This window comes from Cherax quadricarinatus, chromosome 100, assembly GCF_038502225.1.
Source record: "Cherax quadricarinatus isolate ZL_2023a chromosome 100, ASM3850222v1, whole genome shotgun sequence".
In the NCBI taxonomy this organism is placed as follows: domain Eukaryota; kingdom Metazoa; phylum Arthropoda; class Malacostraca; order Decapoda; family Parastacidae; genus Cherax; species Cherax quadricarinatus.
This window is the reverse complement of record NC_091391.1, coordinates 2,284,625-2,299,486: the sequence shown is the minus strand read 5'-3', so window position 1 is coordinate 2,299,486 and position 14,862 is coordinate 2,284,625. Positions and strand designations below refer to the sequence as shown.

General features: G+C 45.5%; 1 protein-coding gene across 4 annotated transcripts in view; it reads left to right on the top strand.

Annotated features, from left to right (window-relative positions):
• LOC128704677 (transient receptor potential cation channel subfamily A member 1 homolog) overlaps positions 1–14,862 on the top strand; it is a 160,472-nt gene continuing 145,610 nt past the window's right edge. For 3 of the 4 annotated variants that reach the window (XM_070079577.1, XM_070079576.1, XM_070079584.1), the window contains exons 1-2: positions 1–158; positions 380–639. In XM_070079577.1, coding sequence (XP_069935678.1) covers positions 16–158; positions 380–639 — 403 coding nt within the window. In that variant the 5' untranslated portion in view covers positions 1–15. Of the gene's footprint in view, positions 159–379; positions 640–13,083; positions 13,168–14,862 lie in introns of those variants that run through there. The other variant, XM_070079582.1, reaches the window with a different exon arrangement.

Sequence of the window (14,862 nt, the reverse complement as noted above, 5' to 3'; positions counted from 1 at the left end):
TTTGACGAAGTGAATATGAGGCGTCAAGACGATGAAGATGGGAGAGAATCTCCAGAAATAGACAAATATGTGGAGGACCTCTTCTACGGGATGGTCCACGCGTCCTCCAGCAAAGTTACCCCTTCTAAGGAGACTGTAATGGAGGACAGAGATGGAATGTAAATAACTTAGCTTACCTTATTCTTAGTATATCTCATTTCACATGTTCAGTCACTTACCTCTTTTAAGTTTTAAGATTTAAATAAGATATTACAAGGGCCCCAGTGGAAATAAGTCACTTTGACTTTCTTGGGTTATCCTGGATGATCTACACATGCTATGTATGATAATTTGTGTAACCGTGTGTACCTGTATCTAAATTAACGTATTTATTTACTAGGTTACAGCAACAGCAGGTTTTTCTACCTGGAACACCGGAGAATTCAACTATCGAGCCTTCCATGTCTCCCCAAGCCTCGTCTCCTGAGCCTTACCGTAGGCTCGTCTCATTCTCCGTCCATCGGGCGCCCCATTCTCCACCACATGAGCCACCATCGTCCACACAAGAACTGGAAGTACACCAGGATGGTACCATGGTGGTCGACCCTCTCAAACCCTTGGCCAGACCCAGAGATCAAGTCAACACATCAGTCAAACTGGGTAAGTTGAGCAATTTACAAGGCTGGTGTCTAATAATAATTTATCTTATTAGGTTAATTATGTTACGTGGTTAGGTAGGGTTTGTCAGGAAACAGGACAAGTGTTTCCTGACGCTGATCTTAGTTATATGATGACCCACAGCTTTTGGTCATCTGATCGAGGCCTTCCACCGGTCCACCCCTTTAAAAATTATGGTTATGATTATAACCACGTTTCACAAGGGAGGCAGTTGAACAGTCTTGGGCCCCTGACACTTACTGTGTCTCTCAGTATACTCGTGGCACCACTGCTTATCACTGGGGGAATGTTGCACCGTCTGCCAAGTCTTGTTTTCTTAGGTTTGGGGAGTGATTTTCGTGTGTAGATTTGGGACTAGTCCCACTAGGATTTCCCAGGTACGGGGGCGTTGACCCCTCCATACCCTCTCCAGGTATGGATTATAATGGTTTAGAAAGACACGTAAGCAAACACTATGACATATTTATTAGAAAACGTTTCGGTCCTGGGACCTTGATCACTTCTAACATACAGAGGTAGAAAGGCATTATATATAGGCGGAGAGTGAGGTGTGACGCACGTGACCTGAGGAATGTCATAAGAACATAAGAATGGAGGAACACTGTAGAAGGCCTACTGGCCCATGCGAGGCAGGTCCTTATCAAAACAACCTCTGCTTATGATGAGGACGGGTAGACGATGAAATCATGTGACTCCTGTGTTGTTGGGTTGGTGGTGCTTAAGTATCATGTATGCCAATGTTTTTGAAATTTTGTAGTTTCCAGTGTTGCGTTCTATAGTGTCGGTGACGGCGATTAGTGAGGCTTCTAGGCACCGTCGGCGTCTGAGGTCTGGTTCGGTGAGAACGAGTTGTGCCTCATTCCAGTTCATCAAATGTCCCGTGGAGTCTCTGTGGAGGACACAGGCGTACCTTACATCGTCTCTGTTAGAGGCATTTCGATGCTCATTCAGGCGGACTGCAAGATCTCTGCCTGTCTCGCCTACATATTTCTTGGGACAGAACCCACAGGGGATAGTGTAGACGCCTGCTGTAAAAGTTAGAGGTGTGGGGCTGCGTTTCGTAGTGAGGTCTTTGATAGATGATGTGTTTATGGTGGAAACGTTGATGTTACTCATAGCAAGTGCCCGGCGAGTATTCGTGGCAACATCACCACATGGGAGTACTATGAACTGCTTAGGGGGCTGTTCCATGGGCGGTTTGTTGAGAATAGCTTGTGCCTTAAGTCTGCAATCTCGGATGAAGAAAGATGGGAACTGAAGACATGTAAAGGCTTGTGTTATGTAAGTGCATTCTTCTTCTAGAAAACAAGGGCTGGAGATGCGAAGAGCTCTCAAGAAGAAGCCAATGAGGACTCCTCTCTTAGTGCGGGTGTCTTGGTGTGAATAAAAGTGTATAAGATCGTCCTTGTTGGTAGGTTTTCTATACACTTTGAAGAGAAGTTTGTCACTGTCGGGAGATCTGCACAGTAGAACGTCGAGGAAAGGAAGTTTGCCATCATTTTCGAGTTCAAGTGTAAACTTTATTGATGGTTCAACTGCATTGATCTTGTTGAGAAGGGCCTGGATATTGAGACGTCTTGGATAGAAAACCAATACATCATCAACGTATCTTAGCCAGGTAACGGTGTTGGGAATGAGGGTGCTGAATTTCTCTGTCTCCAGGTTTTCCATGAAGAGGTTGGCAAGCACAGCACTGAGCGGGCTGCCCATTGCCATCCCAAAGCATTGTTTGTAACAGTTGTCCTGATACTTGAAGAAGTTGAAATTAACACAAAGTTCCACTAGATTGATGAAGTCTAGTCACTCAGGTGACCTTCTCTCCCGAATTTCCAACCTGAATGTCAAAAACAAAAGCATGGCTTCCTTCGATGTCACAGCCCTCTTCACCAACGTTCCTACTGACGCTGCAATCAACATTCTGAGACAGAGGCTCACTGAAAACCACGACCTCCCTTTACCTCTTCTAGACTTCATCAATCTAGTGGAACTTTGTGTTAATTTCAACTTCTTCAAGTATCAGGACAACTGTTACAAACAATGCTTTGGGATGGCAATGGGCAGCCAGCTCAGTGCTGTGCTTGCCAACCTCTTCATGGAAAACCTGGAGACAGAGAAATTCAACACCCTCATTCCCAACACCGTTACCTGGCTAAGATACGTTGATGATATATTGGTTTTCTATCCGAGACGTCTCAATATCCAGGCCCTTCTCAACAAGATCAATGCAGTTGAACCATCAATAAAGTTTACACTTGAACTCGAAAATGATGGCAAACTTCCTTTCCTCGACGTTCTACTGTGCAGATCTCCCGACAGTGACAAACTTCTCTTCAAAGTGTATAGAAAACCTACCAACAAGGACGATCTTGTACACTTTTATTCACACCAAGACACCCGCACTAAGAGAGGAGTCCTCATTGGCTTCTTCTTGATGTTATGTGTGTGTGTTAATCAAGGGGAAGCGCTAAACCCGGAGGATTATACAGCGCCTGGGGGGGGGATGTGGAAGGCATTCAGGCTTAATTCGGGGAACTGGAGCACAGATCCAATTCCCTAAATCAAGAGCTCCTCACCAACATCAAGGAACTTCCTTGAGGGGGGCTTCTTCTTGAGAGCTCTTCGCATCTCCAGCCCTTGTTTTCTAGAAGAAGAATGCACTTACATAACACAAGCCTTTACATGTCTTCAGTTCCCATCTTTCTTCATCCGAGATTGCAGACTTAAGGCACAAGCTATTATCAACAAACCGCCCATGGAACAGCCCCCTAAGCAGTTCATAGTACTCCCATGTGGTGATGTTGCCACGAATACTCGCCGGGCACTTGCTATGAGTAACATCAACGTTTCCACCATAAACACATCTGGAGTTTACCTGGAGTTTACCTGGAGAGAGTTCCGGGGGTCAACGCCCCCGCGGCCCGGTCTGAGACCAGGCCTCCTGGTGGATCAGAGCCTGATCAACCAGGCTGTTGCTGCTGGCTGCACGCAAACCAACATACGAGCTACAGCCCGGCTGATCCGGAACTGACTTTAGGTGCTTGTCCAGTGCCAGCTTGAAGACTGCCAGGGGTCTGTTGGTAATCCCCCTTATGTGTGCTGGGAGGCAGTTGAACAGTCTCGGGCCCCTGACACTTATTGTGTGGTCTCTTAACGTGCTAGTGACACCCCTGCTTTTCATTGGGGGGATGGTGCATCGTCTGCCAAGTCTTTTGCTTTCGTAATGAGTGATTTTCGTGTGCAAGTTCGGTACTAGTCCTTCTAGGATTTTTCAGGTGTATATAATCATGTATCTCTCCCTCCTGCGTTCCAGGGAATACAGGTTTAGGAACCTCAAGCGCTCCCAATAATTGAGGTGTTTTATCTCCGTTATGCGCGCCGTGAAAGTTCTCTGTACATTTTCTAGGTCGGCAATTTCACCTGCCTTGAAAGGTGCTGTAAGTGTGCAGCAATATTCCAGCCTAGATAGAACAAGTGACCTGAAGAGTGTCATCATGGGCTTGGCCTCCCTAGTTTTGAAGGTTCTCATTATCCATCCTGTCATTTTTCTAGCAGATGCGATTGATACAATGTTATGGTCCTTGAAGGTGAGATCCTCCGACATGATCACTCCCAGGTCTTTGACGTTGGTGTTTCGCTCTATTTTGTGGCCAGAATTTGTTTTGTACTCTGATGACGATTTAATTTCCTCATGTTTACCATATCTGAGTAATTGAAATTTCTCATCGTTGAACTTCATATTGTTTTCTGCAGCCCACTGAAAGATTTGGTTGATGTCTGCCTGGAGCTTTGCAGTGTCTGCAATGGAAGACACTGTCATGCAGATTCGGGTGTCATCTGCAAAGGAAGACACGGTGCTGTGGCTGACATCCTTGTCTATGTCGGATATAAGGATGAGGAACAAGATGGGAGCGAGTACTGTGCCTTGTGGAACAGAGCTTTTCACCGTAGCTGCCTCGGACTTTACTCTGTTGACGACTACTCTCTGTGTTCTGTTAGTGAGGAAATTATAGATCCATCGACCGACTTTTCCTGTTATTCCTTTAGCACCCATTTTGTGCGCTATTACGCCATGGTCACACTTGTCGAAGGCTTTTGCAAAGTCTGTATATATTACATCTGCATTCTTTTTGTCTTCTAGTGCATTTAGGACCTTGTTGTAGTGGTCCAATAGTTGAGACAGACAGGAGCGACCTGTTCTAAACCCATGTTGCCCTGGGTTGTGTAACTGATGGGTTTCTAGATGCGTGGTGATCTTGCTTCTTAGGACCCTTTCAAAGATTTTTATGATATGGGATGTTAGTGCTATTGGTCTGTAGTCCTTTGCTGTTGCTTTACTGCCCCCTTTGTGGAGTGGGGCTATGTCTGTTGTTTTTAGTAACTGAGGGACGACCCCCGTGTCCATGCTCCCTCTCCATAGGATGGAAAAGGCTCGTGATAGGGGCTTCTTGCAGTTCTTGATGAACACAGAGTTCCATGAGTCTGGCCCTGGGGCAGAGTGCATGGGCATGTCATTTATCGCCTGTTCGAAGTCATTTGGCGTCAGGATAACATCGGATAGGCTTGTGTTAATCAAATTTTGTGGCTCTCTCATAAAAAATTCATTTTGATCTTCGACTCTCAGTCTGGTTAGCGGCTTGCTAAAAACTGAGTCATATTGGGACTTGAGTAGCTCACTCATTTCCTTGCTGTCATCTGTGTAGGACCCATCTTGTTTAAGTAGGGGCCCAATACTGGACGTTGTTCTCGATTTTGATTTGGCATAGGAGAAGAAATACTTTGGGTTTCTTTCGATTTCATTTATGGCTTTTAGTTCTTCCCGCGATTCCTGACTCCTAAAGGATTCTTTTAGCTTAAGTTCGATGCTTGCTATTTCTCTGACCAGTGTCTCCCTGCGCATTTCAGATATATTGACCTCTTTTAGCCGCTCTGTTATTCTTTTCCGTCGCCTGTAAAGGGAGCGCCTGTCTCTTTCTATTTTACATCTACTCCTTTTTCTTAGAGGAATAAGCCTTGTGCATACATCGAGTGCCACCGAGTTAATCTGTTCTAGGCATAAGTTTGGGTCTGTGTTGCTTAGTATATCTTCCCAGCTTATATCGGTTAGGACTTGGTTTACTTGGTCCCACTTTATGTTTTTGTTATTGAAGTTGAATTTGGTGAATGCTCCCTCGTGACTAGTCTCATTTTGTCGGTCTGGGGCTCCACGCATACATGTATGAACCTCAATTATGTTGTGATCTGAGTATATTGTTTTTGATATGGTGACATTTCTTATCAGATCATCATTGTTAGTGAATATGAGGTCTAGTGTATTCTCCAGTCTAGTAGGCTCTATTATTTGCTGGTTTAAATTGAATTTTGTGCAGAGATTTAAAAGCTCGTGTGAGTGTGAGTTTTCATCAGAGCTGCCTCCTGGTGTTATTACTGCAACAATATTATTTGCTATATTCCTCCATTTTAGGTGCCTTAAGTTGAAATCCCCCAGGAGCAAGATGTTGGGTGCAGGAGCTGGAAGATTTTCCAGACAGTGGTCAATTTTTAACAGCTGTTCCTGGAATTGCTGGGAAGTTGCATCCGGAGGCTTGTAGACTACCACAATGACTAGGTTTTGGTTCTCGACCTTTACTGCTAAAACTTCCACTACGTCATTTGAGGCATTAAGCAGTTCTGTGCAAACAAGTGACTCTGCAATGTACAGGCCAACCCCCCCCCCCTTTTGCCTGTTCACTCTGTCACATCTGTATAGGTTGTAACCTGGGATCCATATTTCATTGTCCAAGTGATCCTTTATGTGGGTCTCAGTGAAAGCCGCGAACATTGCCTTTGCCTCTGCAAGCAGTCCACGGATGAAAGGTATTTTGTTGTTTGTTGCTGGCTTTAGACCCTGTATATTTGCAAAGAAGAATGTTATCGGACTGGTGGTATTGTTGGTACTGGGGGGGGATTTTTTTCCGGCATTAGTATCTGTATCTGTTGGTTTGGAGTGGAGGCCATCGACTGTGGTTCCACTCCAGGAATGATTGGATTTGGTGTACGATTTCTGCCATTTCCTGCCAGTTTTTTTTCCTTCCTGGCACTAAAAAACCTCTCCCTCTTGAGTGGCTGTGGCTACCCAGGTTTTCCCATGGCCTGGATGTTTTGTATCTTTTTGTCCCCTTTAGATGGTATGCCTGGCAATTTAAGTTATAGCACAGTCTTTCCTGTACTGAAGAGGTACACATTTCAGGGTGAAAAAGCTTACAGGAAGGGAGTTTGCATTTTCCTGTTGTCATATGGACATGACATTTTCTAGGGTGGTCATAGTTGCATGTCCCATCTGTTTTTCCAGATTTCCCATGCCAGCAGATACCAAGTGCATAGTATGTGCACAGGCTTGGTTTCCGTTTGCCTTGGGTTTCTGTGACTGTATTCCCTGTTGGTGCATGTTTCCCTGTCTTATTCCTATCCTCCCTAGCACCAACAATGGAGCTCCCACCAGTTGTTTTTGGTAATTTATCCTCACTATTGCTATTGGAGTCCTCTATCAAAGACCTCACTACGAAACGCAGCCCCACACCTCTAACTTCTACAGTCCTCATCATAGGCAGAGGTTGTTTTGATAAGGACCTGCCTCGCATGGGCCAGTAGGCCTTCTACAGTGTTCCTCCATTCTTATGTTCTTATGACATTCCTCAGGTCACGTGCGTCACACCTCACTCTCCGCCTATATATAATGCCTTTCTACCTCTGTATGTTAGAAGTGATCAAGGTCCCAGGACCGAAACGTTTTCTAATAAATATGTCATAGTGTTTGCTTACGTGTCTTTCTAAACCAACTTGTCGGTATTTATTACCAAGGTTTATACCACGGATTATAATGCACCTTTCCCACCTGTGTTCCGGGAAGAACAGGTTAAGGAATTTCAAAGGTTCCCGGTAATTAAGGTGCTTGACTAGAGATACCTGGAGTATACCTGGAGAGGGTTTCTGGGGTCAACGCCCCCTCGGCCAGGTCTGTGACCAGGCGTCATAACGGCTCAGGGCCTGATCAACCAGGCTGTTACTGCTGGCTGCATTCAACCCGACATAGGAACTACAACCCGGCTGGTCACGTACTGACTTTAGGTGCCTGTCCAGCTCCTTGAAGACAACCAGGGGTCTTGAAGACAACCAGGGGTCTTGAACACAGCCAGGGGTCTTGAAGACAACCAGGGGTCTTGAAGACAACCAGGGGTCTTGAAGACAACCAGGGGTCTTGAAGACAGCCAGGGGTCTTGAAGACAACCAGGGGTCTTGAAGACAACCAGGGGTCTCGAAGACAACCAGGGGTCTTCAAGACAACCAGGAGTCTTGAAGACAACCAGGGGTCTTGAAGACAACCAGGGGTCTTGAAGACAACCAGGGGTCTTGAAGACAACCAGGGGTCTTGAAGACAACCAGGGGTCTCGAAGACTGCCAGGGGTCTTGAAGACAACTAGAGGTCTCGAAGACAGCCAGGGGTCTCGAAGACAGCCAGGGGTCTCGAAGACAGCCAGGGGTCTTGAAGACAGCCAGGGGTCTTGAAGACAACCAGGGGTCTCGAAGACAACCAGGGGTCTCGAAGACAACCAGGGGTCTCGAAGACAGCCAGGGGTCTCGAAGGCAGCCAGGGGTCTCGAAGACAGCCAGGGGTCTTGAAGTCAGCCAGGAGTCTTGAAGACAACCAGGGGTCTTGAAGACAACCAGGGGTCTCGAAGACAGCCAGGGGTTTTAAAAACAGTCAGGGGTCTTGAAGACAACCAGGGGTCTCGAAGACAACCAGGGGTCTTGAAGACAACCAGGGGTCTTGAAGACAACCAGGGGTTTTGAAAACAGCCAGGGGTCTTGAAGACAGCCAGGAGTCTTGAAGACAACCAGGGGTCTTGAAGACAGCCAGGAGTCTTGAAGACAGCCAGGAGTCTTGAAGACAACCAGGGGTCTCGAAGACAGCCAGGGGTGTTAGGTAAGACACATATGCAACAGTTAGGTATCTTTATTGTGAAACGTTTCGCCTACACAGTAGGCTTCTTCAGTCAAGTACAGAAAAGTTGATAGAAGCAGAAGATACTTGAAGACGATGTAATCAGTCCATCACCCTTAAAGTTTTGAGGTGGTCAGTCCCTCAGTCTGGAGAAAAGCATTGCTCCATAGTATGAAACAATATTGTTTCATACTATGGAACAATGCTCTTCTCCAGACTGAGGGACTGACCACCTCAAAACTTTAAGGGTGATGGACTGATTACATCGTCTTCAAGTATCTTCTGCTTCTATCAACTTTTCTGTACTTGACTGAAGAAGCCTACTGTGTAGGCGAAACGTTTCACAATAAAGATACCTAACTGTTGCATATGTGTCTTACCTAACAACCTGTCGGTATTTTATACCATTTTAATGTTCACAGCCAGGGGTCTTGAAGACAACCAGGAGTCTCGAAGACAACCAGGGGTCTCGAAGACAACCAGGGGTCTCGAAGACAGCCAGGGGTCTCGAAGGCAGCCAGGGGTCTCGAAGACAGCCAGGGGTCTTGAAGTCAGCCAGGAGTCTTGAAGACAACCAGGGGTCTTGAAGACAACCAGGGGTCTCGAAGATAACCAGGGGTCTCGAAGACAACCAGGGGTCTCGAAGACAGCCAGGGGTCTCGAAGGCAGCCAGGGGTCTCGAAGACAGCCAGGGGTCTTGAAGTCAGCCAGGAGTCTTGAAGACAACCAGGGGTCTTGAAGACAACCAGGGGTTTCGAAGACAGCCAGGGGTTTTAAAAACAGTCAGGGGTCTTGAAGACAACCAGGGGTCTCGAAGACAAGAACTGCAAGAAGCCCCTATCACGAGCCTTTTCCATCCTATGGAGAGGGAGCATGGACACGGGGGTCGTCCCTCAGTTACTAAAAACAACAGACATAGCCCCACTCCACAAAGGGGGCAGTAAAGCAACAGCAAAGAACTACAGACCAATAGCACTAACATCCCATATCATAAAAATCTTTGAAAGGGTCCTAAGAAGCAAGATCACCACCCATCTAGAAACCCATCAGTTACACAACTCAGGGCAACATGGGTTTAGAACAGGTCGCTCCTGTCTGTCTCAACTACTGGATCACTACGACAAGGTCCTAAATGCACTAGAAGACAAAAAGAATGCAGATGTAATATATACAGACTTTGCAAAAGCCTTCGACAAGTGTGACCATGGCGTAATAGCGCACAAAATGCGCGCTAAAGGAATAACAGGAAAAGTCGGTCGATGGATCTATAATTTCCTCACTAACAGAACACAGAGAGTAGTCGTCAACAGAGTAAAGTCCGAGACAGCTACGGTGAAAAGCTCTGTTCCACAAGGCACAGTACTAGCTCCCATCTTGTTCCTCATCCTCATATCCGACATAGACAAGGATGTCAGCCACAGCACCGTGTCTTCCTTTGCAGATGACACCCGAATCTGCATGACAGTGTCTTCCATTGCAGACACTGCAAGGCTCCAGGCGGACATCAACCAAATCTTTCAGTGGGCTGCAGAAAACAATATGAAGTTCAACGATGAGAAATTTCAATTACTCAGATATGGTAAACATGAGGAAATTAAATCTTCATCAGAGTACAAAACAAATTCTGGCCACGAAATAGAGCGAAACACCAACGTCAAAGACCTGGGAGTGATTATGTCGGAGGATCTCACCTTCAAGGACCATAACATTGTATCAATCGCATCTGCTAGAAAAATGACAGGATGGATAATGAGAACCTTTAAAACTAGGGAGGCCAAGCCCATGATGACACTCTTCAGGTCACTTGTTCTATCTAGGCTGGAATATTGCTGCACTCTAACAGCACCTTTCAAGGCAGGTGAAATTGCCGACCTAGAAAATGTACAGAGAACTTTCACGGCGCGCATAACGGAGATAAAACACCTCAATTACTGGGAGCGCTTGAGGTTTCTAAACCTGTATTCCCTGGAACGCAGGCGGGAGAGATACATGATTATATACACCTGGAAAATCCTAGAGGGACTAGTACCGAACTTGCACACGAAAATCACTCACTACGAAAGCAAAAGACTTGGCAGACGATGCACCATCCCCCCAATGAAAAGCAGGGGTGTCACTAGCACGTTAAGAGACCATACAATAAGTGTCAGGGGCCCGAGACTGTTCAACTGCCTCCCAGCACACATAAGGGGGATTACCAACAGACCCCTGGCAGTCTTCAAGCTGGCACTGGACAAGCACCTAAAGTCAGTTCCGGATCAGCCGGGCTGTGGCTCGTACGTTGGTTTGCGTGCAGCCAGCAGCAACAGCCTGGTTGATCAGGCGCTGATCCACCAGGAGGCCTGGTCACAGACCGGGCCGCGAGGGCGTTGACCCCCGAAACTCTCTCCAGGTAAACTCCAGGTAAACAACCAGGGGTCTTGAAAACAGCCAGGCGTCTTGAAGACAGCCAGGGGTCTCGAAGACAGCCAGGGGTCTTGAAGACAACCAGGGGTCTTGAAGACAACCAGGGGTCTTGAAAACAGCCAGGGGTCTTGAAGACAGCCAGGAGTCTTGAAGACACCCAGGGGTCTTGAAGACAGCCAGGAGTCTTGAAGACAGCCAGGAGTCTTGAAGACAACCAGGGGACTCGAAGACAGCCAGGGGTCTTGAAGACAACCAGGGGTCTTGAAAACAGCCAGGGGCCTTGAAGACAACTAGGGGTCTTGAAAACATCCAGGGGTCTCGAAGACAGCCAGGGGTCTTGAAGACAACCAGGGGTCTTGAAAACAGCCAGGGGTCTTGAAGACAGAGATCCTGAAGACAGCCAGGGGTCTTGAAGACAACCAGGGGTCTTGAAGACAGCCAGGGATCTATTGGTAATCCCCATTATGTATGCTGAGAGGCAGCTGAACAGTCTTGGGCCCCTGACACTGATTAGATTTTTTTAGATTTTGCCACCGAAGTGCACCCCATATCCATCCTGTGGACAGTACCGCGAGAGCATATGGATACACAAAAGGCCTAGGAACTAGGCCCCAAAGGGTTAACAGGAATACATATGGATTTATATCTACATATCTATAGTTCACTTATCTGTTACAAGCAAATTTAGGAAATTTGCTTAGTATATCTGGTATCTTATTTTCATTAATAAGATATCTTGACATGTCACATAGGTTATTATACTGTCTGTCTCTGTATTCCTCAATAAGTGGACAATTAAGCACATAGTGTTCAAGAGAGTGACCATATGCCTGATCACATAATTTACATTTAGTTTGATCATCATCTGTGTGTCTCCCAAACTGCCAGAAGTACTTGTAACCAAGCCTAAGCCTGGCCACTACAACATCAGTCAGTACTTGTAACTAAGACTAAGCCTGGCCACTACAACATCAGTCAGTACTTGTAACCAAGCCTAAGCCTGGCCACTACAACATCAGTCAGTACTTGTAACTAAGACTAAGCCTGGCCACTACAACATCAGTCAGTACTTGTAACCAAGCCTAAGCCTGGCCACTACAACATCAGTCAGTACTTGTAACCAAGCCTAAGCCTGGCCACTACAACATCAGTCAGTATTTGTAACCAAGCCTAAGCCTGGCCACTACAACATCAGTCAGTACTTGTAACCAAGCCTAAGCCAGGCCACTACAACATCAGTCAGTACTTGTAACCAAGCCTAAGCCTGGCCACTACAACATCAGTCAGTACTTGTAACCAAGCCTAAGCCTGGCCACTACAACATCAGTCAGTACTTGTAACCAAGCCTAAGCCAGGCCACTACAACATCAGTCAGTACTTGTAACCAAGCCTAAGCCTGGCCACTACAACATCAGTCAGTCTGTTCACATTGCAAGTTGCTCCATAAACATACTTATCTACGTTCATGTTATCATAGTGGGTTATAGATCTACTCAGGCTTCTTACTGCATTCCTATAACAATCAGCACTGACAAGGCGAATAGGGACAGAAGTTTTGAGAAACAGGAGGAAAAAGGGCACAACTGGAAGTTGAAGACACAGATGAATCACATGGATGTTAGGAAGTATTTCTTCAGTCACAGAGTTGTCACGAAATGGAATAATCTGGCAAGTGATGTAGTGGAGGCAGGATCCATACATAGCCTTAAAAAGAGGTATGATAAAGCTTATGAAGCAGGGAGAGAGTGGACCTAGTAGCAACCAGTGAAGAGGCGGGACCAAGAGCTATAATCGACCCCTGCAACCACATACAGGTGAGTACACAGTATAATTATCAGACGTAGTGTACATCCCCACCGGAATGTCAGAATTCCCAAAGGGGTCGTTCCAGTGTTCCAAATTATACATCCCAGTATACTTAAATCTAAAAACAATTTAGAAAGCTTAAAACAGCTTGATTACGTTATTAAACAGCTTGATTACGTTATTATACAGTACATAATGACATCATAAGAGCAAAAAGGAGAGTAAATATAAAAGATGTGTGTCTGTTACCTCAGAGTGAGTCTGTGTAGTGGAGAATTTGCACAGTGACAAGCTTATCCTGACCTCCACAACTCATTTTGGTAGGTAAATACGGGTTAGCTGTCTTTATATTATAGTAGTGGTGCTGTTATATAATTTATTATATCGGGAAGAAGCTATATAATATAGTACACTATATTAAACATAGGCAACACCAGTACATTCACATGAGATAGTGTTACCATCTGGAGATTCGTATATTCTACTTAAATTCAGTAATATTTGCTTATTATAGCTTATTATAAGTGTTTAAGTAATACCTAAGTCACTATAGTGGTATAACAAGATTACCTGGATCAAACTCACTTATCTGGTGTCTCTTGACTACCGCCCACACTTATAAAAATGCTAAACTGGATGTTTGGAAACCGCTGGTGAGGGTCCGGGGAGGTTCTAGGAAAAATTGTCCCATTGGACGCGTATGGGGTACAAAATAGGTACAAAATAGGTACAAAATAGGTACTAAAATAGGTACTAAAATAGGTACTGAATTAGGAAAATTTGCACTCGCTCTGACCTCACCAATACGTAATAATCTTGCTTTGTTAATTGGGTTTTAAGAGTATCAGAACACAAGGATCATTAAAGAATTTAGTACCCCCTTAAATAATGTTAAAATTTAGTACCCCGTTAAATAATGTTAAAATTTAGACATACGAGTAAATATATTATGTTTAAATGTTAGGTCAGTTTGTGAGGACACAGGACTAGTGTTTCCTGACGCTGGTCTTAGTTATATAATGGCCCAGAGCTGGAGCTTTTGGTAAATTAGGTTAGGTAAGGCTTGTCAAGAAACAGGACAAGTGTTTCCTGACGTTGGTCTTAGTTATACGACCCAAAGCTGGAGCTTTTGGTCATCTGACCGAGGCCTTCCACCGGCTTACCCCTCCACCCTCCTTTAAAAATCGTGATTATAATCATTTATTGACTGATAGAGCCTCAAAGATACTTAAACACTACAGTACTGTCATTAGCAAACCTCAGGTGGTCTGGTGGCTAAAGCTCCCGCTTCACACACGGAGGGCCCGGGTTCGATTCCCGGCGGGTGGAAATTCCGACACGTTTCCTTGCACCTATTGTCCTGTTCACCTAGCAGCAAATAGGTACCTGGGTGTTAGTGGACTGGTGTGGGTGGCATCCTGGGTGTTAGTGGACTGGTGTGGGTCACATCCTGGGTGTTAGTGGACTGGTGTGGGTCGCATCCTGGGTGTTAGTGGACTGGTGTGGGTCGCATCCTGGGGGACAAGATTAAGGACCACAATGGAAATAAGTTAGACAGTCCTCGATGACGCACTGACTTTCTTGGAGTATCCTGGGTGGCTAACCCTCCGGGGTTAAAAATCCGAACGAAATCTTATCTTATCTTACAAAAACAATCGTCTTCGAAGATTTCTTAAGTTATCCCATGAATTAAGTAAAGATCCTGGACTTCACCTTACCAAACAGAGCAAATTTGATAATAAATATGAACAAGGTAGATTATAATGGAAAAATAATCAGGTTATTAGGAGACTGGGGTACTTAGGTGCCTCTTAAGTTATGCAAATTGATCCAACACCTCATCAAGAGTCATGGATAGATAGGTAGCTGTCAAAACTTTGGGGTACAGTCCCTGGATCCATTGTGTATCTCTGTAATGTTGAGGTACAGTCCCTGGATCCATTGTGTACCTCTGTAATGTTGAGGTACAGTCCCTGGATCCATTGTGTACCTCTGTAATGTTGAGGTACAGTCCC